This window comes from Gymnoscopelus braueri (genome assembly GCF_963280865.1).
Source record: "Gymnoscopelus braueri genome assembly, chromosome: 6".
NCBI lineage: Eukaryota > Metazoa > Chordata > Actinopteri > Myctophiformes > Myctophidae > Gymnoscopelus > Gymnoscopelus braueri.
This window is the reverse complement of record NC_137607.1, coordinates 30,277,762-30,305,002: the sequence shown is the minus strand read 5'-3', so window position 1 is coordinate 30,305,002 and position 27,241 is coordinate 30,277,762. Positions and strand designations below refer to the sequence as shown.

The following is a 27,241-nucleotide window of genomic DNA, read 5'->3' as shown; positions in this document are numbered from 1 at the left end:
TCTTAGCTCCTCCAGGCTTCGTGTCAAAGTGTCCCTTAGTAAGACACTGTTCCCCTGTGCACTGCTGCGCTCACTTAGAGCAGCACACTGCTGGGTCAAAATGCAGAAGAGTAATTTCTTCTCTGGGTTTACTACAAATACCCTTCACTTAGTCTTCCCAAAGAAGTGAAGGACCAACTCTTTTATTTGAAAACTTAGATTTTTATTATATAGCAAAAAGTAGCTCTTTTGTGCGGTTTGCCATTGTCAAGAAGTCTGCGTAACACTGCTCCAAAAAACATTCATTGAAGTGGGTAATGCCCATGGGATCTCCACGCTTTGTCAGCATCCTACCTACCACTGCGTCTCTACTTTAAGCCTGAGTTATACTTAGTTGCGTACGGGTGACGTGCAACGAAAACAGACAATATACAAGCTCACAACACATCGCAGTGTGGTGCGTTGTGAGCTCTGAGCTGTTATTTTGGGTGTGCGACACCTGTGCGCAACTAAGTATATAGATAAGGCTATAAACTCCACACACCACCCCCGAGAACACACATCTTCGAAACATCAGCCTTTAGAAATAATCTTTTCTCTCAGAGAATATTAGTACGCTTCAGTGACTAGGTCACTTGTGAGTATGCAACTCCTAGGAGTTAGTCTAAAACAGGTTTACTAACTCCTATGACTGTAAAGGCCCACAGCCACAATTTACCTCAGGAAATAGCCGCTACAACTCAAGGAACAGCACGCTCTGCATCAGAAAGTACCGTTGCACATAGAACTGATCTCAAATTAAACGTTCAATTTTTAAAAAAGCATTCAAAGTGCTTCATTCCTAAAATAAAAACATGATAATAAAAAAATCAAATAAATTAAACTGTGAGGAACTAATGCTTGAAAAGTGTTATAAAATTTGCATCGCATTTTCCTGGGCCATAGATTTAGCAATATAAAATTAAAGTAAAATAACAAAACAATAACAGAACAGTCTTTGTGGTCCGTTAACAGTTAGAGTGTGAGGCAAATGGAATACAGCAAGGGTGTGCTATTGTCGGAGGGAGCAGTAACAAATCGATGCGCTGCAGTGCATCAAATCTCCATCCCTGATACTTGCCTTCTTAAGGCCCGGACAAGAACTTCACATTGAAGACTAATTTATACTTGTGTGTCCGAGTCGCTCTTCAAAAGTAACATATTTTTGATGAGCGACACCGTTGTGCAATGGAGTATAAATTGGGCTTAACTGTTGCGCGGGGCAGGGCATAGCGTTGAGCGCAGAGTTAGAGGGGTGTAACATAGAAGTCGGCAGGCTTCTGTAAGGTGTGTGCTTGCTGGCTAAGCGGCTGCATGTGCATCTGCTCTTGCTGCTGCTGCTGCTGCTGTTGCTGTTGGATGATCTGTCGGACCTCGTCCTCCAGTTCCGGGGGGATGATGAGCTGGTCATCGGGGTCGGGCTGGGCAGGGGCATTGAAGTAGCCCCCCTGCTTGCGGACGGGGGCGTCGGCCGCCTCCTCGATCAGGTCCTGGCTCCTCCCCTGGCAGGCCACCGAGCCGTTGGGCCGAGCCCTGCGGCCCAGCGTGCCCGACCACCCCTCACCTCCGGGGCAGGGGGAGGGAGGCGGGGGGACGGGCGATGATGACCGGAATGCCGGAGAGGGGGATGGGGAGGAGGAGGGTAGAGCTGAGAGCTCGGGATGCGAGGTGCCGGGGAGAGGGGTGCTCGACGTGCCGTGTGCGTGGGGGGGTGCGAGGCAGCAGTCCCGTCCATGCAGACAGTGGACGTCAGCCTCCACCTCCACGCGGCTGCCGTTTGAGAAGACGCCAGCGATGGGCTCCTCGTCCTCACTGTCCAGCCCGTTGTCCGACAGGGCTCCAGAGAACTGCCTCTGGAAAGTGCTCCCGCCGCATGCCTGGCGCCGCGCCCCTCCCCGCCCCGGCAGAGTCAGGTGGGATGCCGCAGGCTCGGCGTGGGGCGGCGGCTCTTCCGAGGAGGCCGTGGAGCCCACCTCGCTGCTCATCTCGGATGTGCTGAACTCACTGCTCAGCTCGCTGACTGTCCCAGAGGAGGCCGGCGGGAGGGGCAGGAGGGCGCCATCGCCGGTCGGGTAGGGGTGTGCGTTTGTGTGTGCGGGACCAGGGCTGGGCGGCGGTGGTGGGGGCTCACAAAAACAGCAGCAGTCCTCAGTAATACTCAGCTGGACCACCACGGCGCTGATGCTGTCGGAGCAGCCGTAGCTCTGCGCCAGGGTCACCAGCTTCTTGGCGGCCGCGAGGGCGTCCGGCACGTTCCTCACCGCCTCCACGGCCTCGCTGGGGCTCAACGTGTCCCACAGGCCCCTGCTGCCCAGCAGGAAGAACTCGTCCTGGGGCGTGAGGGTCACCGTAGAGATGTAGGGTTGCGGGGTCACAGAGGGGCACAGGAAGGAATAGCCCATAATTCTAGTCGAGTCAGTCACACCGTTGACCTTGTTATCCTGTGGGGGGGGGAAGAGTGGAAGAGGAGTTACATAACATCCTTTCAGGACGCCCTATGAACTACAGGTCATCACACATATGACAAAACACACTTATTGTTCGTAAATACCTCGGTTATAATGGCATTGTGCTGCCTGACTCTCTGGTACTCGTGCTGCTGTTTGACAGTGTAGGCGGTCGAGAGGGGCAGAGCTTTGCCGTTCCGACACAGCACAGCCTGGCATTTGCCCACGTTGGCGGCAGTCAGGGTGAAACAGCCTCCTCGCTCGCCGGGGGCCACCGCGTCGTGTCGGATGTGACACAGGGCTGCAGAGCCGCCCAGCCTCTGGCCTGCTGTACCCAGCTTACTACACACCATCAAAACAAACACAACAGGGTTAAGCTTGTTTTGTTGGTAGAGATGTCAATGATCCATTTTGGCCAAGAATGCATCCCTTAGACACTTGTACTCAAACAAAGCTTGGCACCTAAATATCGTTTAAGCCAGGTGTGCACTTTCATTTGGAGGAATATTACAGAAAACAAACTTAAATTTGTATCTAAACTGTTTATTTACTTATTGTTAGTTATTATTTTTTTGTTTTATATGCAGCTCTTTGGGACATGATTTGTGAGATCAGGCTTTTATACAAATGTACTTATTGTCCAACATATGTTTAGATGACGTAGGTAAAACCTAAATTGATGGAACTCTAAAGATTCATTATGTGAGTGCATTTTCTTTATCTTCACACTTCCCTTGTATTAATGTGGAACTAAATTAAGTGTGTGTGTGTGTGTGTGTGTGTGTGTGTGTGTGTGTGTGTGTGTGTGTGTGTGTGTGTGTGTGTGTGTGTGTGTGTGTGTGTGTGTGTGTGTGTGTGTGTGTGTGTGTGTGTGTGTGTGTGTGTGTGTGTGTGTGTGTGTGTGTGTGTGTGTACTGTACCTCTGCATGGTGAGGAATGTGCTGCTCATGTAGTCTCCCTGCTTCTGGCTCCTGTGGAGCTCCTCTGCCAGCACATCTCCCATGGTGCATTGCAGCAGGTAGGGCACCTCCACATTCCTGTCTCCATCAAACACTCCATACAGCGCCTCACGGATCCCACAGAAACTGTCCAGGGCCAGGGCTGCCACACACAGTCTGAGAATATACACAGAAATAAATGTGTTTAGAACAACGTGTTCTAAATAGCAAAAATAGTCGATCTACACACTGTGTTGTGAGCTGTAAAAGAGCATTGTGAACTGTAAAAGGGTCAGAAATTTATACTGACTTGTTTTTCACTCCGGAAGCCTCTGTGTAGCCGTGACTCCACACTGCGGGGGCCCCGTGACCCTCGCTCACACACAGAGACGAGGGAGACGGATCCACTCTGAAACATTTGATGTTACTGTGGCGAGAGAGAGAGAGGAAGAAGCACAGACCAGTCAGTTGGTTTAATAAGTTTAAAAAAATAGGTCACTCAACAATATTCTTCTCTATTCCATTTGTGTTGTTTGAGTTCGTACTTAAGCAGTTCCAGGCTCTTGTGGTCCAGGTTGAGACGGGGGTTTCCGGTGAGATCCAGCTCCAGGAGTTTAGGAGGAAGAGCCTCTGGCAGAGTTACCTCTGTCAACTCATTACAGCTCAGGTCCACACACTGTCAGAGAAACAAACACACATGCGCAGGCACACACGCACACACACACACACACACACGCGCAAACACACGCACACACACAGATGGCTGAATACATGTAGGGAGACGCAGGGCCCCAAAGACAGACTGAGACTTAGACTGGTTTATAAAGTCAGATAAGTACAGAACGGATAAGAAAATAAAGCTGTCGACTGTCCCAGAAATTGTGTATGGTGGCCAGAATGTTAAATACAATAGCTGTTTTTTGGGGTGTTTATTTTTTAAAGGATAACTTTCTGTCTCCAAATCAAATCTTTATGCAACAATATTATATTTGATCTATTTTAAACTTAGTTTGTGCAACTGACCCACATACACACACGTGCATCCAAGCGTATGGGAGAGCAGGGTGAGGCCAGAGATTACGGGGAAAGTTAACAGCGAGATCACAGAGGATTTCCTGACCTGACGTCTCCGGAGGTAAAGATGAACACACAGGGACAGCAGTGAAACCGAGAGACAGAGAGGGGGGGAGAGAGAGAGAGAGAGAGCTCTAACAGCAACAAAGAGAGAGCTACTCATAGAGACATGGACTGTTGCCACATGACCAGACTGACCCTCTTTCCCTTTATTCAACTCCATGAAGTGATGCAGCACAGTGACATCAGCTAACACAGTCAGGAGGGGTCGTATGCATGTGTTAGTTGACTGTTTAGCCCCACTAGATGACCCCATGACCTTTTCCTGTTGCAGCATCCTTAGGCCAGAATATCCATTTACACACAAGATATCTCAACAAACTCTAATGGGCAGATTGCCTTGAAACTTGGTAAGTGTTCAGGACAAAATGTCAACTTTTCACGCAAGATATTTGGCAAGTGTTCTGGACAAAATGTCAACTTTTCATGCAAGATATTTGGTAAGTGTTCAGGACAAAATGTCAACTTTTCACGCAAGATATTTGGCAAGTGTTCAGGACAAAATGTCAACTTTTCAAGCAAGATATGTCATAATCTAATAGGCAGATTGCGGGACTGATTTAGTGGACCCAATGGCTTTCACTTTACAGTCACCTTTAGAGTCAGCCAACTCTTCCGCTTTGTTTTAATTGGCGCTTTGTAGCTTTTAATATTCCTTATTTCACACAAAAACTTTTGTTTTTCTTTGCAATATATGTTAACCCCTCCATATACATATTTCTGGCACTAATATAAATGTAACATTTTCCATTTTTCAATTGTAACGTTAGCCCCACTAGTGAGCGTGCTGGGCTGTAAGGATGCTGGTTGGCTGGTTCAAACAAAGAGGATGAAACCAAGACAACCCAACTTTGATTGATTTCCTGTATCTGTGTCATGTGGGTTTAGGAGAGCAGAAGCAGGATGTGAGTCTCTTAATTCCAATGGAGTGACCATGAGCACACATTATGACCGATTATTTTGCCCCATAGTCACAGAAGTAAATATTGGACCCATTCTTCACAAGCCATACGATCCGATTACGAACATTCAGACACTAAGATCTTATTTTGTTGGAAACGTGTCTGTCAGCAACACACTCTTGCGACATCTAGCAACGCTAGAAAAGTAGGCACTAGGAGCAACTCGGATTGACTTGCTGCCTTCCTTTTTTATTAAGGTGCAAAATACATTAACTGGGACAACGTTTCGAGGTTAAATCTTCGTCAGGTAATACCTAACAGAGGCCAAGCTAGTATTTAAAAAGGACTGCCAACAGTTGGATAATGTGGGCAGTGCATTCAGTGCGCCCAAGTACAACATTCTGCACGAGGTGTCCTCACACAATCAATTAGTAATGCAGTGCCAATTGGTAATTCAGTGCAACAATCACGATACAATATCATGCCGACAAACTAAATTAAAGGGTAGCCTGAGAGACCGTCTATAGGAAACAGGATAGGCTCAATTCTTCATTTAGGCCACAAGGTTCCAAGGTGTCAAGTGTGTGAATCCATTAGGTTTAGTTTATCATATGGCTTTTTTTCTTTCATTCTTTCTGTTCTTTAAATAATATGACATATTTTGTGCTTTTACTTGTTAGATCGTACTACAATTTACCCTGTATTTTGTGTATTGATGTTTGGCATGGTATTGTATTATGATTAGGGGTGGGCGATATGGCAAAAATCACATATTACACATTTCTTTTCAGCCAGAATCACGATCCACAATCTTATCATGCCTTTCTAATTTTATTTTAAAGTTTATTATTATTTTATTACGGTTATTTATAAGATAATACGATTTACTTTATTATCTCCGCCGGAGGTGGAGAGTATGTTTTCGTTCTGTCCCGCTGTGTGTCCCCCCCCCCCCCCTAGCCAAGCTAACATTGGTCAAACTTCACGTGACACGTGACAATATGTTGTCACCAATGCTTTTGATTGGCTAGCGAGACGCATGACGAAATAAAATCATATAAATAGGTGTGTCACTTCAAATGTGTTTTGAAGTGAGGTAAGACAGGATCAATCAGTCTTGATTGGAACAGTACCTTCCAGTACAAATCACCCGTCCGTGCGTGTGTGTGTCCCTCTGAGAACACCTAACATTGGTCAAGTTTCACGTGACATCACAATATGTAATATAAATATATAAATAGCTTAGACAGGAACAGTACTTTCCAGTACAAACAGAGATCACAGCTGAGATCACACAATGCAACTAACTCCCATTACGCAAACTGAAGAACATAGACTATCTCCTGGCAGCTCAGTACATGGTGGAAGCACAACAAGTCAAAGATCAAATTCAGATATCCCTACGGCAAAGCCGCGGTCAAACATTCCAAAATCAAAGGGTTAATGCTGGCATATTCAAATCACAACAAAATGTACAAACAATGTTATTCACAGACATAGCCTTCAAATTCCTAAAAAACACAAGAGGTTCACCAGCCTATTGGCAAAATAAAACTATGGTTAAAGATAGGGTAAGTGATTTCATTTGATTAAAATAGCACGGGTCTGCTGGCGGAGACTTGTGCTCCGAGGAGCACATTTTCTAGTTTATATTATTATTAATATGATTATCCTACAACCATATATTATTATTATATATATCATTAACAATATATGCTGTAGACAGACAGACACTTGTGATTGTTGCACTGCATTACTAATTAATTGTGTGAGGACACCTCGTGCAAAATTCTGCACTTGGCACCTCATTATTGGTAGACACTACAGTGACACTAGACATTGGCTGATTGAATGCACTGGCCACGTTACCCACCAGTTGGCAGTCCTTTTTAAATACTGCCTTGGCTTCTGTTTGGTAGGACCTGACGATGATGTAACCTACATCGAAACGTTGTCCCAGATAATGTACTTTACACCTTAATAAAAAAGGCAGCCAAGTCAACTTTCCATTGTCCTGCTCCTGTGATGCACCGGACCTGCCAAACTCTACCTGGTTGATGCACGGTGGAACCCCCTTTCTTCTCACTGATCATAGAACCGTTTGTGAGATGACTTCACGTGGGGAAGTGCTATCTTCTCTAGAAGATCAAGGATCTTTGGTTCAAATCACTTTCATTCGGATGGGTGTGAGGAGCAGCACCGCCTCTAGGGGCCACTAGTGGGTTTTTTGGACTATCAGGTCCTGGTCACACATGCGATTCAGACGCAGCAGCTTCCCTATTCACTTACAATATATGGGAGAAAAGGGGCGGGGTGTACCGTTGTGGCACACTGACCACGCTTAAGTATGTGAAGTCTGACGCGTGTGACCAACCATTCTACCAACCTTGATGTCGGCCAGCTGGAGCACCTCAGGGAACACGGCGATGCAGTTGGAGTGAGCGGAGAGGGTGTGCAGCCGTCGGCAGCTCAGGATGGTGGTGGGCACGGCCCGTAGCCTGTTGCCACTCAGGTCCAGTTCTTCCAGCTGCTCCAGACGTGCCAGTTTACTGCAGAAAGAGGTGAAAGAAGATGAGGCAGAGTTTTATAAGAGAGCCGCGGGGTTTGTTTCTGGGAGACATATTCTGTAAAACAATTTTTTCTCCTGACCCAAAACTGTACGACTGGATAATACTCTAGAGCGTAACGTGTCACATTTATGGGTCTCAGGGAAGTTGGAATCAGGACAGCAGCAAAATAAGTAGATAAATAAACAAAACAAATCAGGCTAAGTGTAGTGTCAGTGCTGTGACTCGGCAGAGAGTAGGTCATATAATATCACTGTCAGGCATAAAAGTGCCTGTGTTCCAATGGATGAATGAATGGTTATTATTTAGTAACAAGCTCTGGTTAATTACTTTCATTGGTTAAATATTTATAAAACTCAGACAACCTGGTGTCCCTATTTTGGGCATGTCAAACAAATACAAAATAAAACCACTTTTGTACAACACTGTTGAGTCATTGACTGCCATTGACGAGTACTGCCATTGACGATTTCACGAATGTGTGATGTTTTCAATGGTTTGCGCTAAATGACGCTGTTCCGCAGACTGTGAATGATGATGATGATGATGAAGACCATAGCCAAAGATCACGTGATCACAACAAAATGGGAGCTGGTTTGGTTTAGTATTATAGGATTTATAAAAATGTCTCTGCTTTCTGTAGCTTTTTGGCGAAAACAAGCCACATTCAACTGCCCACAACAATGGAATGGATTATCGCGGGAGCACAATTCTTTTTCTCCCATTCTATGAGACCCCCCTACGCCTTTTAAAGCGTGGATCGCTGTGAAGAAAAATATTCTATGGTTTTTCAAAGGTTAGTGAAAACGCTCTGAATCGCTGGCAAGGGCAGCCATAGACGATGTTTAACTCTGGCAGTCAATGAGTTAATGTGATGAAGTATAAAATAAGGCATTCATTTATTGAATAAAAAATAAAATAAAAAATAAGCAAATAGCAGGTTTCCAGCCGACAGCAACGATTTAGGGAATTTTACCTGGCGGTGAAGGTCTGCAGCTGGTTGTAGGCCAGGTGGAGCACTCGGAGGTGGGCGTGGCCAGTCAGCAGCGGGACACACTTGTCCGTCAGGCCGTTATTGGTCAGATAGAGCTCTTGCAGGCTGCTGAATGTCTCCTCCGATTGGCTGGCCGGGGGAAGGCTCTCCAGTTTATTGGCCGACGCGTTCAAGGAGCGCAAGCTGCAAGGAGAGGGCAAGAATGAACTTAAATCATATAAATGATTTAAAACAGCAGTTCTCAATGTGCAGGGGTCCTTGATGGGGTTCCAGGGGGTCCCCTAGTTAATCTTCACCATTATTAACTGGAAATTCTGGACCAAATGAGACCACATAGGATCAAATAATGTCTAAGGTCTGTGGCTTAATGCATATCAAATTGGTAGTCCTTCAAATGAAAAAGGTTCATTACTGATTAGAAATAAGAAAGAAAGAAAAGAAAGAAAGAAAGAAAAACAAACAAAGAAGAGAAGTCCTATGCTTAATTTATATACTCCGTCGTTCAAGGTGTCGCTCGCCAAAAATAGCAGATCAGCTATTTTCGGCAAGCAACACTGTTGAACGAAGTATAAATGAGGCTTGTGTGTGTTGTATGGTACTGTACTGTACTGTACCTCTGGGCTTTGATGAACAGGTTGTGTGGGAGCTCAGCGAGGAGGTTGTGTTGGACATCAAGCACCTCCAGCTGGGATCTCTCCAGCCTGTCAGCCAGCCAAAGCAGGCGGTTCCAACCAAGCAGCAGCTTCCTCAGGCTGACACTGCACAGCAACCTACAGCACATACAGCAATACAAGCAGCACCAGCAGTCAGGTATCTGTATGTGTGTATGGGCGTTGAATACTTAGTTGTGCCAGCACACCAGCGAGCAACTACTGTAAGTATGACTCGGGCTTTACGATTAGGGTTACAAATGGCAATTAAAAGAAATCTCAAAGTGTTGATGTCCTCAAAGGTATTGTAATACCAACGTGTCTGTGTGTGTTTACCTACACTAAAGCACTGACAGGACTAAAAAAATAAGGTATTAATTGGGCAGCATGTTTAAACTATATGGGTTTCCTGAAGCCTTCACTTGGAAGCAAAGACTCCCCAAGTCATCACAGTTGTGAACATAGGAGATGCTATTTTCAACCTGACTATGGTATGTGCGTGCTGTGTGTGCGCGCGCAAGCATGCGCGTGCGCGTGTGTGTGTGTGTGTTTTAACAGGTACAGTGCTGTTCCACTCCAAGTTTGGAACAAGGCTATATTGGCATTTCCCTTTGCGGGATGAGTTGGACATATTAGTCCCTAATCTCATCATATGTTTTCACCCAGGAGAAGCTATATTCAATCTGCTGGGTGTGTGTGTGTGTGTGTGTGTGTGTGTGTGTGTGTGTGTGTGTGTGTGTGTGTGTGACATACCGTATGGGTAACTCTGCAACAGAGTTGTGACTGATGTTCAACACCTCCAGTCTAATGCAGTCACAAACCCAGTCTGGGATGCAGCTCAACTTGTTCCTACAACACAAACCATCAGTTGTTAAGCTCTCGAGCTTTTTGGTGTTTTATCCATTGAACAGATACATACAAATATATGTTCATGTAAGCATTTTTGTAAAAGAAAAAAAAAACAATCAAACAAAACACATAGAAAACAGGTCAAACGGGAATTATGAACATGAATATCTTAAATAATTAGTCCACTAAGCCTTTTTACGTCATCGTTATCGGCAATTATGTAGCCGATGTGTCCCAATTTTTAACCACTTTCAACCTGATGCCATTATTTTGGGCATGTTTTTTTGATCAATTTTTCAAAAGAAACAAAAACATATCTATATGTTGCATGTTGGAATGTGTTGTGTTGCACTTTGCACAAAATGTTGGTCAAAACATTGTCAATCTGTGATTGAGGACTCGGGATCGGACCCACAATTCGGGCATCGGTGATGAATAATATTCATCTGTATGAATCATGTAGTGGTTCTCTAACCTGGACACATCCAGAACAGTAAGGTTCTCTGGCACAGGGTTCACCTCCAGCTGTCTCAGCTCTGAAAAGAAAAGACAACCGGAAACATGACAGAAGCTCAATGGGGTGATTTGTGGATGAAAACCTAAAATTGGTTTAACCACATGAATTCCAGCATCTCTTTTCTGGACATGTCATAATAGGCGAACACTGAGCAAAAATAGCAGATCTACAAGCTCACAACAAGAAGCAACGCGTTGTGAGCCTGTATATCGGCTATTTTCGGCAAAGAGATTAGGGTATAGAGCACCGAAGTCTGACGTCACTGCCACTAGAGGGCGCTGTTCCACAGGTTCCTGGCTTTATTTTTTGTGTTGAAATCCCCATTTGGGAATCTTAGATATGTCATATAAGAACTGTGTTCCAAACTTAAACACACCACCCTGGCGTTTTTGTCAGGGGGGTGGCTCTGCATCGTTTATGCTATTCATTCATATTTGATACAGCCCTTTTCTTGCGAAAATGGAATTCATTCTGCCTTAAAAGTCTTAAGAACTACTACTTCCGGGTCTGAAATCACTGTCCCCACAGCAGCCGCGTTCATGGGTAATGTAATCTTTGGGTTGTTTGACTCGTTTCTAGTGTTTATATTGTGTTACTCTTTGGGTAAATGTGTACATTTACACCTTCAGTCGATGCTTCATATCCATATGAGTAAAAACGCCAGGGTGGTGTGTTTATTTTTGGAACACAGTTCTTATATGAAGCGATCTAAGATTCCCCAATGAGGATATCAATACAAAAAGTAAAGCCATGAACCTGCGGAAAGCGCCCTCTACTGGCAGTGACGTCAGGACTTCGGTGCTCTATAGAGGGAAAAAAGGAGGGGACCAAGTATAGACCCCTGGGGTACCGAGGTCAACCAAGTATATCGGGTTTAAAAGGATCCCTGGCATAAAGCCAAATATATAATATTACAATTGCCCTCTATAATTAAAATTAAACAATAAATACTCAAGGGGGACAACGCCTGTGTGTGGTCCAGCCCTATGGAATGCACATGCTTATAAAAATGTATTTAAAATATAGTTTTGATGCTCATATTAAGTATTGTCTTTTTTTTTTATTAAGACATGCTAATGACATTCCTTAGTTCTGGACCACACATGGACAAATTACATCATCAACTTGCGACGGGAAAAAAATCGAAAATGACACAAGATGCTTTCCCGGTTTTAATGGGTTACGGCATATTTGGCTTCTTAGCCAGGCATCCAGTGGTTAAGGTGTGGTGGACAGTTAACGTAGATGGGTTTGTACCGTTGTGTGCGGCATGCAGGCCTTTGAGCGCTTGGCCGTTGACTCGGACCAGGACAAGTGCATTTCTGTCACAGCGCAGGAGCTCCAGTCTGGAGAGAGGGCTGACGTCCAGCTCCTCAAGCCCTGCGTCCCTCACATCCAGCTGGGCAATGTGGGCCAGCTGCCCTGCGTCTCCAACCATTACTGTGTGGAGCCGGTTTAACCTGCACAACACGCAGAGATGGTAAAATAGTTACTTATATGGCCTTAACACATTCCATGCCAGAGTTTAATCTCATAATGTACTCACCAGTGCCAGCGTTTTATTGTTGTTTTTTTGTTTTTTTCATGTCGCCACAGACCTCGCTAAATAAGTTAAAAGTGCGCGTTCATTTGGTTCTAAACACACAGTGGATCTGTGAGAAACGGCCAGCGAAAATAGTTTCCAAATCCGTGCCGCCATCTTGAAGATACAGCAGATCAACGCTAAACAGTGATCAGCGAGGAGAAAAACAACAACCGAGAAAATCGAGTTTTAAACAGGATCCCAGACAGGAAGCGGATACGATCGAAAAAAACTGAACCCGAATAATTCTGTTTCCGACCGGAAACCGGAAACGGAAATGGATCAAAAAAATTCGGAAAGTGCACCTGGGGCAATTTCAATGGGAATCGGCGGTTCGCGTAGATCTACGCGACTGGCACGCTGCGGCTTTAAATAGGTTCGCGTAGATCTACGCGACTGGCACGCTGCGGCTTTAAATAGGTTCGCGTAGATCTACGCGACTGGCATTCAATGTGTTAATGGACTTCAAAATCAGCAATGAAAAAAGGGAGAATATATTCTATTCACTGAGGATAACTGAACTGCCTTGAGGGGTTAGTTAGATGGTTAAATTGCATTTTCTTCCATTTGTAACCACGTAGCTCAGCCCACCTGAGATCTATGTGGCGAGTGGGGAGCCATTGCAGGCCAGCCATGTCCAGGGCGGAGAGCTGGTTCCCAGCCAGACAGAGTCTCTCCATGCCTCTCAGTTTTTCCAGGACCGGGGGGACGCAGGTGAAGCAGTTGAAGGACAAACCCAGGTAGGTCAGAGCCTCTAGAGAGCCCAGCTCCACTGGCAGGGAGCTCAGACAGTTCCCATCTAGCAGCAGAGTCTGCAGGCTAGACACACAACACAGGGACGATTAGGGCGAGTGAGGGATAATGACACATCACAGTCTTCAAACAAGAGTTTAAAGATCACTGAATTCTGTCCAAAATTGATCTAAACTTTGCTTGACCAAGCAAATGTGTGAGCCTTTGGTGGAATTTATAAAGCTAGCCTAAATTCTCCCGAATCCTATTACATCATCAGCATGTCTGAAACCGGATTTACTACTAGCAAAGTGTGCTGGAAATCACATTTTGCAATATTTCGCAATCGACTCACTGGTGTCACATAGGCACACTCACACAAACACAATAGCTAAATGCTTGACCATACGTTCCCTCTCTGGAATCCGGGACCAGCATCAATATGAATGTGGTCTACGGTGCAAAATAAATACATTAAAAACTACTGCAATGTCAGGACAAAAGTCTGGTGCACAGCCAATTTCTCACTCCTTTCACTTTGCACTGATGGTATCATGGTGGCTGCATCTGCCCACTCTCTCTTCCGGCCAACTGCAGGTCACTGGGGACGCATTCTCTTAAGGTGAAATTACCTTTCAAATGACCTAGATACCATGATCTTTATTTATGCTCCGGATCTGAGACAGTTAGACTCAGGGGGGCTTCGGTCGCTTTAGGTCCCCCACTCACTTGTGCATGGTTCCCACTGCGGCAGGCAGGGAGGACAGACGGTTGCCTTGCAGGTTGAGTTCCGTCAGCGAGTCGATGTCACACAGAGCCAGGGGAAACTCGCACAGAGCGTTGTTAGACAGACTGAGGCTTCTCAGCTTACAGAACCTGGGGAGACAGAGAGACGGGGGAGCGAGAGAGAGAAAATGAGAGCCAGGAAGGGACGAGAGGCCGGCAGGCAGGTGAGAGGGGAGAAAGAACAGCAATGACAGATTAGGAGAGCGAGAGACAAACATAGAGACTGGAGAGAAAGGGTGATTAGGCTGGGCAGAAAAAAGAGGTAAAGAGAGCAGTGACGAGGAAAAGACGTATCAAGGCGGCACAAAATAGAGAACAGAGAGAAGAAGAAAGAGAGAAGCATACAGAGGGAACATAGGGAGTTTGAGAGTAACAGAAAGAGACCGAAAGAGAGGGTAATCCCTTAACTAAATGAATAGTGCCTGGCCTTGAGGAGAAGATCTGACAGAAACCTTGTGGAAAGAAATAAGTCTAGTTATATAATCCTATTCAGACAAACATGGAAACATGGTAGGTAGGACGTTTGCGTAACACCATCATCATGTGAAAGAATGGCAAAACACCCACATGGTTTGCTTTGCAGCAAAGTGTTTACACAAAGCCAAAGTGCACACATATTCATCAACACAAGGCAACATGCGGTTCAGGTAGCCCATTGTACTGTGGTGTGAGTGTGCAGACCTGTCTCTGTGTGTGTGTATGTGTGTGTGTGTGTGTGTGTGTGTGTGTGTGTGTGTGTGTGTGTGAGAGAGAGTGTGTGTCTGTGTGTCTGTGTGTGTGTGTGTGTGTGAGAGAGAGCGTGTGCGCGTGTTTACGCTAACGTTTCCCAGGGCTCCGTGGGCCAGGCTAATCCGGTTCACAAAGGGGCCAGGGTGAGAGCGAGACGGCCCCCGGATCCGCGTCTTTCCGAGGGGGTTGTGGGGGGGGAGGAGGCGGGGCCACAGCGCAGAGAGGACACATTCCTGAAAACAGCGCCCAGGGAAGCGAGTGTTTATGGAGGAACAATGGAAGCGTACGGCCGTTCCCATCGGAAGCGCGGCGGGGCTACCGTGGCCGCTGAACCGTGGCCAGGGAATCAACAGAGAGAGATGGAATGGAATAGACAGTGGGAGGGATCAGTAGCCGGCCAGCTACACAGCAAAATCATGGGTGTTCATCTAACTCTTAACCACTTAAACCCTATATACTTTGTTGACCGAATTAGTATATAATCTCATAGCTTACAGATCTGATTTAACAAAGCCTTTACAGCATGCTGGTCAATATACATTTTATCTAGCACAAGAGCAACTTATTGCAAACAAGATACTAACTTTCGTGTTATACATGAATGCACCTCGGCTCAGAAACGGCATAACTGCTGATAATTAACAGGACGTCATGCTGCACAATAATGCGATACAATGTTTCAGGCAGCTTTCTAAACAAAGCTGTTCTGGTGCTATGCACAGGTCTGCAAATTCAGTCTCGGGACCCAAACATATTTCTGAAAATCTTTTTAAAGATATTTGAAAGATTTTTGAAGAAAAAAAAAAACACTTTCTAGGAAAGCATTATATTTACTTGCGAGTTGCGACCCATAAAAACGTTGTTCAGGAAATCCCCTATGTTGGGAGAAATACTGGTATAGGGCTGCTCTAAACCCAGACACTACTTGTTGCCAGTGAGCTACAGCTGTGAAGCAGTCTGTCCCGATGGCATGTAAGCAGCCAACTCACTAGTTTGATCAGACAGCTGAAAGCGCAGAGGAGGGGCCCCTGCGGACCCCGGAGAGGTCAGCTGGTCAGCTGCTGGTGGGATGTCGCGTCGCTCATCGCGAAATGTAGCTGGCTTTTTAATCGGCCCAACTGGGCCACAAACGGGCCTGCCCATGCACACACACCATGCATCAGCTGTAATTGGAGCTAAGCCGCTCCCGTCTTCAGCCCACATGGCTGTTCCCCCAGCAGCGAGAAAGCTTCCGCGTCCAAAAGAGAGAGGAACGGGAGAAAAGAGAGATGAAGACAGAGAGCGAGCGAGAGAGAGAGAGAGACAAAAAGAAGAAGAGAGATCTCCTTCGTCAGCTCTGGTTCTCTTCTATATACCCATGGCAACATGCTGGACTCCCCTGTCTGTGCCGTGTGGAACAGAGAGACTAACCTGGTGAGGGCTGCCAGGCCTCGTTGTGGTGACACGTAGTTGTGCTTGAGGTTGAGGTGGGTCAGGTCTTGGCTGTAGAAAAGCTGCAAGGGCAACTCCTCCAGGCTGCAGCACGAAAGGTCTACAGAGCTCACCCTCTGGGACGCGATCTAACACAGGGAGAGGGTGAGGGATGAATGCAAATAAGCCCACTTAACATTACTTCATTAACCAAATGAACCCTAGCGTCCCTATTCTGGGGGGCGAACACTTGTGTGCAAAAATAGCAGATCTACAAGCTCACAAGCTTGTAGACTGGATATCTTCATCAAAGAGATTTGGTGTAGAGGGAGAAAAAAGCAGCAGACCTAGTGTAGAGCCCTGGGGGCCCCAGTCAACTAAGTACATAGGGTTTAACGCGGAACGAAAACCAAGCATCCAATGGATGCTTGGTTTTCGTACTGCGTTAACCATCCAATGAGCAAAGTGAGTCTGTGTCCCGACACACACACACACACACCTTTGAGGCATGCCTATGCCAGCGGAGGTGCTCAGTGTAGGAGTCGTAGCTGACGTAATAGGTCTGGCTCTGGGGCCCGGCTGAGCTGAAGGCCAGGCAGTGGCTGTGTCTCCTCACCTCCTCAACCTGTGTCACATGAGGGAGCAAAAACGTGAGTTATTGCGCTTGTGTTTTATCTGCACAATAGACAACACAGGCATAACCTTTGGGGAAAAACATATCTGGCATTCAAATGATTTAGATCAGGGGTGTCAAACTGGAGTTCAGCCTGCGGGCCTCAAGGGATGCTCACAGGATGACTTTAGGAAGAAAAATCTATATTTACAAATCACAAACATTTATTATGTATCTGTATGACAGTCGCTCTTGGGCCGTTACTGATATCTCTCCCTACCACTGACTGTAGCATGCTGCACTGGCAGCTTGTTGGGTACTTAAAAACAATAGACATAATTAACTACCCACTGTGCACAATTCATCAACCTCCCCAGCCTGTCAAAGGCCTCAAAGAGGTGCTTAATTTTAATGTAAACATGCAAGGAAATACTACGACAACATTTGTGCCTTTCAAATTAAATGATGTTTGTGTAGGAGATGCAACTATTCGGGAGCAACCCAGCTCATTTCCCCTCTGCAGCCTGTGTGTGTGTGTCACTCAGGGGAATAATTACACGATGTGACTAGGAAAAAATATCTCAGCTGAAATTTATAGCTGAAAAATATCTCAGCTATAAATATTCACATCTGTGCGTAATGACAGCTGTTCTCGATGCAGAATTCTACATTTGTGTCTGCTATTTCAAACGCGTTATTAATCAAAATAGTGGGGCTTGGACCAAAACAGACAAAATAGCATGCCATTTTCCTTTGTTTCCGATTGTAAGCTAACTACGCAGCCCTCACATCTAGTAGCCTGGCCCTCACATCTAGTAGCCTAAAACATAGGCTATATATAGTATTATTACAATTATTGTGGGCATGCACATGGCTACATATTTAATGACAAACACGATGCAACAACAGAGGACGCACAACAGATGAGCGCAGAGTGCACACACTCAAATATTTGCTGACTTTTGGTTATGTGTGGGCAAGGCGTGTGTTCCGATTCGATGTCTGCCTGGTAACAGTTACCACACACACACACACACACACACACACACACACACACACACACGCACGCACGCATGTTGTGATTCACAGAGAGATTTTAGTGTTTTGTAGTTACAGGCTTGCAGAGACAAAGCAACGCGAGCATACGTTTGTTGAGTGCACAACTGGCCCACATGAAGTCGCATTTTAAATGTTTGACACCCCCGGTTTGGATTGTGCCCTCTTGATCTCAATCTCAGCCAGACGCTCATTTATTTCTCTGCTGTGCGTCTGCGTTTCCAAAACAAATTCAGAATCAGAGACAATATCATCAATTTCAGCATTTACAGTAAGCAGCATGAGCTTCTTGAATAAAAATAACTCCGCTGGCTGAGGTTTCATCTCACACTTCCGCAGCAAAAATAGACACGTGCACACAGACTGATTTTATACGACCAGGAGACTAGCTGGGGCTTCGCGGGGGTATTAGGTTATCCGAGTATAGGATGGCGTACCTTTCCTCCGATGAGGGGCAGGATGTGCATCTTTCCGGTGTGTGCGTACTTGACAGAGGAGACGATGAGGCAGGTCCCACTGAGGGTCACCTGCCGCTTTGACCAGCGATTCACCGGCAGGGCCAGCTTCCCCTTGCGCACGTTGAACATCCCGGAGAGCTGTACGCGCTCAGAGCCGCCCGCGCTCCGAGGCTTACCTGCATGGGGTAAAGGGAGGGAGGGAGACACAGAGAGAGAGAGGGTGCGTAGTTACTGGAGCGTAAAGAGAGATATTTTATTGATGGTCGGTGTCAATAATACTGTAACCTTTTTTTCATGACAGCCTTTCACGTCACACAATGAGTTATTTTTAGCTGTTAGGGAAAAGGATGAGGGCTTTTATGAATATGCGCACACAATAACACGCACAGTTCACTCATTCACAGTGAAAGAGACTGAGAGCCGTGGTTATGTAAGCAAATTCTAATAGCCTGGGGTGGTCTGGAGAGTGAACGAGTGTGTGAGCAGTCACTCTGGCGTTATTGGTTACATTAACCCCTCGCTGACACACAGAGCAGCAATGCTTCGGTTCAAGTCACGGGGGAAAGTAGGGGATTAACAAAAGCGAGGCCTAGTGAGGGAGACCGAGGCCCTCAGTGGCCAAGAACCTGAACTGGCTTCAAATTCACAACTTTATCTACAAAACTCATCTTCTCTGCGATCATCCACGGTTCACACGTCACACACACAAGACAAGCAGAGAGATAGGGAGATTCCATTTAAACAGTCTGGGACAGGGTCTGTTAAGGTCTCAAATCAGATTAGCATGTTATGCAACGTGTTACAACATTGACCGCCTCTCCGCCAGTGGCTTGGCCTTTGGGTGTGCGAGTGGCATTTAACTTTCACCGTCTGGGCTCGAGGACAACACACCGGAACTAAGTGACAACTGAACCGATTAGGGGAAAGCACAAACATACCACACCATCTCTCCTCCTCCCCGCCAGGACATCGGACACTGGCCCCTCCCACCCCTGAAACCGGGCTCTCGGCCGCATTGAGGCTGATGTCACCACAGACAATTGGCCCTCAGTGAGAGAAAGCATTTGTCTCTCATTTGCATATCGTCTCCTCTCCACTTCTGCTCCCTTCCTTGTTATCGTCGCTCCTGTCTGCTACACCATGTGTATCACAATCAACACCAGGTAAATACGATAGCCAGCTTGGATAGTGGTGATTAAACGTCAGTCTACAGGCTTTTGGGTAACCATAACACATAGCGACCGACTACACAGTACAAAATTACGATAACAATATATTACCGTATATTCTTTATACATATCTAAACAATGTATTTTGCAATGATCCCTCAAAAGTCGAAATCCAAAACTTGTTGCAATTATGTAATGGAGGTAGGATATTTTACAGATAACAATAAACTTTTTTGTTCAAAATTACATCAGTGCACTGAAACAGTGAACTTCACACCGGGAATGTAATCTTTATAAATAACTATGAATAAAAAAAAACTTCTGCATTATGTTCAATAAAAAATAATCAACACGCTGATATAATATACGGTATCTGTGTATCTGTATCAGCCAATAAAACCTGTCAACCTACAGGTATGTATTCATTGTGCCCAAATACCAAGCTTGGCTATCCTATGCCTTATTATGGAATATAGTATACTCCGGATAAGATCTTGGACAGAGGGATGGGCAAGACACTGCTCCTAATAGTTAGGACGGGTAAATGCAGAGGACAAATGTATGTGCAAATATACACTACAGTGATAAATAATACCCCAAAGGATTGGGGACCACACACACGCACGTTTAATTTAATTTATTATAGCCCCCACACCACTGGGGGGGTAATACTGCAATAACCATGATTACTTTCTACTCATTTTGATTGCTTGCCTATTATGTTATCAAAACTGAATTATGTTACACACACACACAGTGCGCTCACTTGCAAGGTTGTTGACTAATTAAAAGAATGACACAGCCCTTTGTGTGCGACATGCAACGCTTTTGAACAGAACAGACTCAGTAATAATGCCCGTCATGGCCTGATTTATACTTGGTTGCACATTGCGTTGCACAGAGAAAATAACAGTCTTATCTACAAGCCCACAATGTCAGCGTTGTGGGCTTGTAAATCTGCTCTTTTCATTCATCAAGTGCAAATCCGGCTTAATGTGTGCGACAGGCAGCGTTTACATGGCCTCAAACATATCCCACAACCTGTAAAGTACGTTTGAACCAAACAATCCTATGGAATGTGTATCCTGTAAATTACACCCTTCCCCTGGGTGGAGTGGGCTAGACATGATGGCTTAGGCTCCGTCACATCACATCATGTATATATACACATACATGCCCTTTCCTTCCATCTATTGCTCTGTATGCGAACATCCTGTGTGAGCACAAGTGGCCTATGACTGTTTCCTGTCTGTTGAAGAGAGAATATTCTTAGCACGTTTTGTCCTCGACAAGCCCATAACATCCCTGGACCTACGACCCGCCCTGTGCATTCATCTACGGTTATGCTGCTATCATGTTCTCCCAACAGGCAGCGTTAAAAAGGACTAGCTTGGGGCTTTCCCGTTACATTTTAGCCCAGCTGTATTCACCACCACTATCTCCGTTTGGGGGAAAACAACATTGAGCTGCAGGGCTGTTTTGGGCGTGGGGCATATAGAGTGAGGTGGCATAACCACAGGGTCATCAACATTAACAACATACATCACAGGGGAGTGTTTTAGGGACTTTTTGGGCACAGAAAGCAACCAGAGGGGCGATTAGCCTCGTACAATAAAGCAGTGACCTCCGAGAAGCACCGTTCCTGGTTGAAGGGGAGCCTTCTGCTGTCTGCTGTCTCAGGTAGATCAGAAACACTGAGGAGGTGAAATCTGAGTTCTGCTAAGGTCACTGTTCCCTCGCTGTCAGCACACAGCATACAGGTGCGTGCGCGCGTGGCTGGCTGCGTGCGTGCATGATGCCGAAGAGCATTTTGCAGCAGGGATTCTGCTGAGTCAAATTCCTCCCAGACTCTGAGCACTGACACCAACAAACAATCCATAATATGCTAAGAGGAGAGGACAGCAGGCCAAGGCCATCAGTCTGCATTTTGGTTGGCTACTTACTTAACAGGCAGTAATGTCCCAAAGGACCACAACAAACTAACAAAGGTGGGATTCAGTGACCTTGGCCTGAAAAATGTTTCTGTCTGCTGTGGAATTTTCCTGGTCACAGAGTAGTACTGTAAAACTGCTTAGAAAAGGGTTACAATTTAAAAGGTGGCTTGTTTGAGGGGTGAGAGATAAAGGCATGAGACGGACACAACGTCTTCTTGGACAGATGTTCATGGGAAGCTCTGTACAAAATGTGTTTCATTGACTGACCACTTTTACACCAGCAACAACACCCCGATGACTGTGTGAACCCACCCATTCAACTGTGCGAAGAAAAGGCCATCGTATTACTGATCTCCACAGGAATAGGGGAACAATTCTTGTGCTTAGCATTTCACAACTCCTGCACAGCACTTCTCACAAAATGTAACACTGTCCTAAACTACTGCCAGCTGAACAAAGCAAAGTCACGGACTTCGGGGTAAAGCATGACTCTGCCTTTGCTGTCACAAGTTGATTGATGCTGTGTACACAGTATAGCAGTCACAGCTAAAATGTGCCATAAAAAAAATCATGGATTTTAAAAAATACTGAAAATAACAGATCTACAAGCTCACAAGTAGATCAAATAGTAGCTTGTAGATCGGCTAATTTTGCATGACACTGTTGTTGTACGATGAAGTATAAAATAGGCCTTGGTTAATTGGTTAATCAGATTAATCGATTTATGTGTTAATTTGTTATATATTAAAAGATATATACATCCAAAAAAACACACTTCTCGATTATTTGATTACTCAAAAAAGTTATCAATACAATAATAGCCAAGTAGATAATCAATAGTTGCAGCCCTAGAAAAGGCAATCAACGACTACATGGGTGATTCTTTGTGATGACTCTGTTGAACAGTTTGGTGCTACTTTATATGTTTATGAATTGAATACCAAGGACCCCAATGGAAACAAGACCTCAAGGACTTTTTTGGACTACCTATTAGACTGTACTTGTGCATGTTTTACATTTCTGCTTAATAAAATATTCAATCAAACATTCTGTGAGGATTAGCCATCTTGTTTATGGAAATAAATGCTTTTAAAAGCCACGAAACCTTGATGCATTGCATTCTGACTTCACTGTATGACATTACTGAATTGGGCAACCACTGGGTGCAAAAAGGTGGACGGCCCTCTCCCCTCCTCCATCACATTTCCACACCGTCTCTCCTCCTCACACACCAGTAACATCCTCCACTCTCTAAAGTCCTGCCAGTCATTCATTCATCCACTGACTCTTTTCACTGTCCTCTCAGCAGCGATGTGCGGAGTGCTCACTGGAAGGGCCCCTGCTCCCAGTCCCAGCAGCATAACACTGCATCGTGCATTGTTTCCCTGTCATCCTACTGTGGGGGCTGGGGAAGGGGGAATGGAAGCGAAGGAGAAGTTGTAGCAGTGGAAGGATGCATGGGTGGGCTGGCTGTTTACGTGACAATTTCAGGACACAGCACTAAAAATGGACACTCCTAAGATGTGTGCTTTCTCAGTGTAGTTTCATAATAGGGGCGTCTGCAATGTATCCCATCTATGGGGCAACTTCATTCATGTTCTTCATTGTGGAATGTGTTATAAAGGGGAAACTTAAAAAACACCTTCTCACTTAGCACAGAGGACGGATGTTTGTCATATGCTCAAAATAAGCTGCTTTTAAGGTACGCCTGATTGCATCAGTTATCATTAAACCAACTGCTTTTGCCTCTTTAATCCTGCTGTCTTTGTTGAGGGTATCAAAACAAGGTCAAAAACAACTTCCAATGGTGCTGGTAATCCTATAAGAGATCAAGGCTGTTTGATCCGTCCTCTCAGACTGTTGTTTAGCCTGCCTTGCCTACCACAACAATAACAACATCAAAAACACAACCCACAGCACAACAACAAACAGTTCACGAAGCGGCACACAATTTTGGTCTTTGGTGTGGTGAAAAGATCACACCTGTTACCTCCAGATGTGTCTCCCTACAAGCGTACACAGAAGGGGGTGGGGGGCGGGTAGTACAGTTACACAACGCCACGCATTGTCCTGACAGGACAATTGAATCCACTTGTTTAACTGTCCGACTGACCAAATACAATGACAGCACTCACGGTGCGCTGAGAATGGATGTACAATGAATGAGCAGGGACAGCCCAAGCACAACCAGAGTTACCCGCCGTAGCTGGCAAGCCGGAGGCCACAGGACAGTTAAGTCTGTATGAAAACAAGTGGCAGTGAAGTGAACCTAACCGCAAACTAACCATGCCCCCGCTGTGCTGTACCTGTTCCTTTCCAAATTAAAAGCCGGTTTACCTACTACTGCATTTTTGAGTTTCCCCATGACTATGACAAAGTACTCACCTAAGTAAAAGCGGATCAGGCAGCCTATTTCTGGATTCATGCCCTCCTCCTGCACTCTCTGTGGGTCTTGGAAGCCTAGATTAGTGAGGTATTCATTTAATATCTGCAGTGGCTTCTCGTCATCGGCCAGCCTCCGTATGACTCCACCGTGCAGCTGGACATACAGTGCAGGGTTCGGGGCACTACTGATTGTGTCCGGCCACCCTCTGCTCTCTCCCGGGATCCCTGGGTCAGGCTGGACAGATTCTGGGCCCATCAGGGGCCGAGTAAGAGAGCTGCTAGTGCTACAGCATTTTGGTGGAGGCTTGATCAGGTCAGGGGTGTCTGCGTTGGACCCTGTCCCGCCATCCGTGCTATCATCCAGTGTGTTTGACAGCCTGTCACTGGCGTGGCTGGGGTCTGTCGCCGGCAGGTCCACTTGCCCGTCTACAGGCAGCTCGCTGGGCAGGTGTGTTGGGGAACTGGTGAGATCTACCTCATCAGAGGAGCTCTCAAAAGGGTCAGGCCCCTCTGCACCGCTGTCACAGCTGGGGCTCAGCATGGAGGTGTCCGTGCCCACAGCCTGCCCATCGCTCAATGAGTCCCGGTGTTCACCAGTCCTCGGTCCACCGGGGCTGAAGTCCTCACAGGTGCTGCTCTCTATGTCTGAACCCGAGTAAAGTCCATAGCTGTCGGCACCGCTGAGGCCCAGATCCACCCCCACACCCTCATTTAGATAAACCTCTGATGAAGAGTTACTTGACATTTTATCATCGTTTAATAAACCGCTGGGGAAGTTTGTGTCTGGATAATATTGCGTTGTGTCATTACAGTCATGTAAAGGCTCATTCTCCCACTCTACTTTGTGGGATGACAGAGAGACTGAGTAAACGGTCTTGTCGACATCCACGTTCTCAATTAGACTTTGTTTGCCATTAATCTGTTCTGAAATATTGCTACAGTTGCCATTCAAGTCAATCAAGGCGCCTGCTTTGCGACTCATCCGCAAAATCGTCCCAGTCTTACCCCCACCACCCAGCTGACTCGCCATCTCACCAGCAGTAGTGCCCAGCGTGCAGAGCACTGGTCTCGGGTGGGAGGGCGTGAGCCAGTCGTGGATGTGAACACAGCCACGCTGGGGGTCCGATCTCACCCACGCCTTGTCAGAGATCTGAAGTTGCCTGGACTGCTTCTGTCGCAGAAAGGTCTTTCTATCCAGACTGAGTGTGTTCAGCGGCGAGGCGGACGGCGCGGGGCTTGCCGCCGCCTCCGTCGACGACACCCCGGGCGGGCAACTCGGCGACGTGATCGGCGAAGCCCCCAGCGAGAGATTCCGCTTGTGCCGCCGGTGTCTCCGGTTGAGCAGAGAGTTGACCGCCGTGCTGCTGTTGCTCGCCGACGCGAGGCTGTAAACGTTGGCTGTCTTGGCCGCCGGCATGCTGCTGCTGATATTCCTGGCCGCACCACTGGCCGCGGCGTTGGCGGCGACCTGGTTCTGGTAGATCCCGTTCCTGATGGCGATCTGAAGCAAGGAGGTGGTCGCCTGTCCCTTGCCGAAGAGTTTGGACTCTCCGCCCCCAGCAGCTCCGCCACTTCCACCAGCATCGTCCTCCCCCGCCGCAGGTCTCTTCGCAGTAGGCGTTGGCACTAGTAGTAATCCGCCCATTCCGCCGGGTTTCGCTGAGTTACCGCCGCCCTTTGATTCGAGTATTTCCTGTGGTGTTGTTGACGGTGCGACGGAACGGGGCTCCAGCTCCACCTCGCTCCCGTCCTTAACGGCCGCCCGGCGGTCACTTTCCATCCTCGCTGAAAGAGACGGTTCTCCTGCGTTGGTGAAAAAAGATGCTTCCCGAGTTAGCAAGCAACCCGGACCGCTAGCTTAGCAACAACACCCTGCAGGTGAATGAATGCTAGCCCCGCTAACGCTGTGTTAGCCCCGCCGCACTGCTTTTCTAATAGTAGGCGAACTGGAAATGAACGGCGGCGTGACGTTATTAGCGTGTCGTTTCAGAGAAGTCACCAAAGAGTCAGTTCCACTACATTGTCCCGGTCCTGACGCCGGGGCCTGACCCGGCTTTAACCCAGCAGCGAGTCCAGACTGCAAACATTCCTTCTCTGTCAGGTCGCCATGAAGGCTCGCGCTGCCTCTACTGTACAGATGATGATGTGACGGACCCCGGCGCTACACTCTCTCTGGACCAGCTTTGCCAGGTCGTGTGAGAGAAATACGCAACCAGGTCTAGGAAAACAAGCCCAAAAGAAGCGTTGTGAGCTTGTAGATCTGCTATTTAAAAAGAAAGGAAATTCTAGTAATTTTTTAATGTTTTTGAAAAATTTTAGCATCACAAATCCGGTAAGGGGGTCCCCTGGCACAAAATACTTTTAGATGGGGGTCTGCAGGAGGACAAATACTCTAATAATTGTGGGGTTCTTGACTTGAAAATGTTTGAGAACCACTGGTTTAAACAACATCAGGAAACAAGCCCAAATATTGCAACTACATTTTAGAAACAAGCCCCCGCCCCGCAAACTACAACTATTTACAAGCAAAACAAGCCCGAAATCGCTTATAATAAGCGGACATGGCAACGCTGGCTCTGGACAGGGCGTGGTCTCATTGGATATGAAGAAGCTAGTAAGCAAACTCATATCTAAACTAAATGTTTTAGATAAAATGGTAAAACAAGTACTGTACGTTCATGTACAGAGGGGTAAAAGACATAGGCGGTGTTTATGTTTTCTTCTTGGCTTTTGGATGATTATTTATGCTATGAAGCAAGTCGGTCGGTGCTGTTTAATGGTGTGTTTTGGAATGTCATACAAGCTTTCTCATAATATAGTTTGCATACACGGCCTGGCTGGTCCTGTAGCGCCCTCCAGTGGAGTAAAGGCCTTATCACTGACAGGAGCTCAAACCCCCAAAAATACTTATTTCAATTGCACACCCCATCTCTCTCTCTCTCTCTCTCTCTCTCTCTCTCTCTCTCTCTCTCTCTCTCTCTCTCTCTCTCTCTTTTTTTTAAGTTTTTGTCGCATTCCTAAGCCAATAATTTGATGACCGGGTAATCGGTCAATAGGAGACTCAGTGGCAGAACCCAAGATATCATTATCTGAAGATTTGCAGCTCCATCCACTCCTTGTTTAACTTATAACTGAAAAGGGCTGTATCTTGCTTCCTAAGCACTTTTTTTTTTACTTTGAAAAAATCTCTGGCACTGGGGACAACATAGACAGAAATAATTCTGGCACTCGGTGAGTTAACCACTTAAGCTCTATATTTTGGCTGATGCGACACATTGTAAGCTTGTAGATCGGCCATCTTCAAAAGATTGTTTATAAATTATGAAACGTGAAATGGGACATTCTGCATAATGAGTACTTTTACTTTTGGT

At 46.3% G+C, this 27,241-nt stretch overlaps 1 protein-coding gene across 1 annotated transcript; it reads right to left on the bottom strand.

Annotated features, from left to right (window-relative positions):
* Positions 1 to 167: 167 nt before the first annotated feature.
* LOC308087088 (PH domain leucine-rich repeat-containing protein phosphatase 1-like) lies at positions 168 to 25,994 on the bottom strand. The gene is made up of 17 exons (XM_080430771.1): positions 23,871 to 25,994; positions 18,362 to 18,558; positions 16,755 to 16,880; positions 16,256 to 16,404; positions 14,060 to 14,206; positions 13,190 to 13,417; positions 12,274 to 12,476; positions 10,975 to 11,035; positions 10,404 to 10,499; positions 9,615 to 9,770; positions 8,983 to 9,183; positions 7,826 to 7,988; positions 3,949 to 4,079; positions 3,714 to 3,830; positions 3,386 to 3,580; positions 2,570 to 2,807; positions 168 to 2,459 (listed from the first exon to the last, which is right to left on the bottom strand). Exons 1-17 carry the CDS (start codon positions 25,648 to 25,650, stop codon positions 1,266 to 1,268), a joined length of 5,382 nt encoding a protein of 1,793 aa, XP_080286897.1. The 5' UTR covers positions 25,651 to 25,994; the 3' UTR covers positions 168 to 1,265.
* Between the last annotated feature and the right edge of the window lie 1,247 nt (positions 25,995 to 27,241).

Bases quoted from the DNA above. Each gene is read 5' to 3' on its own strand.
- LOC308087088 (XM_080430771.1), bottom strand. From the start codon at position 25,650: ATGGAAAGTGACCGCCGGGCGGCCGTTAAGGACGGGAGCGAGGTGGAG. The intron at 10,500-10,974 runs GTTAGAGAACCA...TTTGTGTTGTAG, and splicing joins ACTGTTCTGGATGTGTCCAG to GAACAAGTTGAGCTGCATCC. The intron at 3,831-3,948 runs GTACGAACTCAA...CTCTCGCCACAG, and splicing joins AAGAGCCTGGAACTGCTTAA to TAACATCAAATGTTTCAGAG.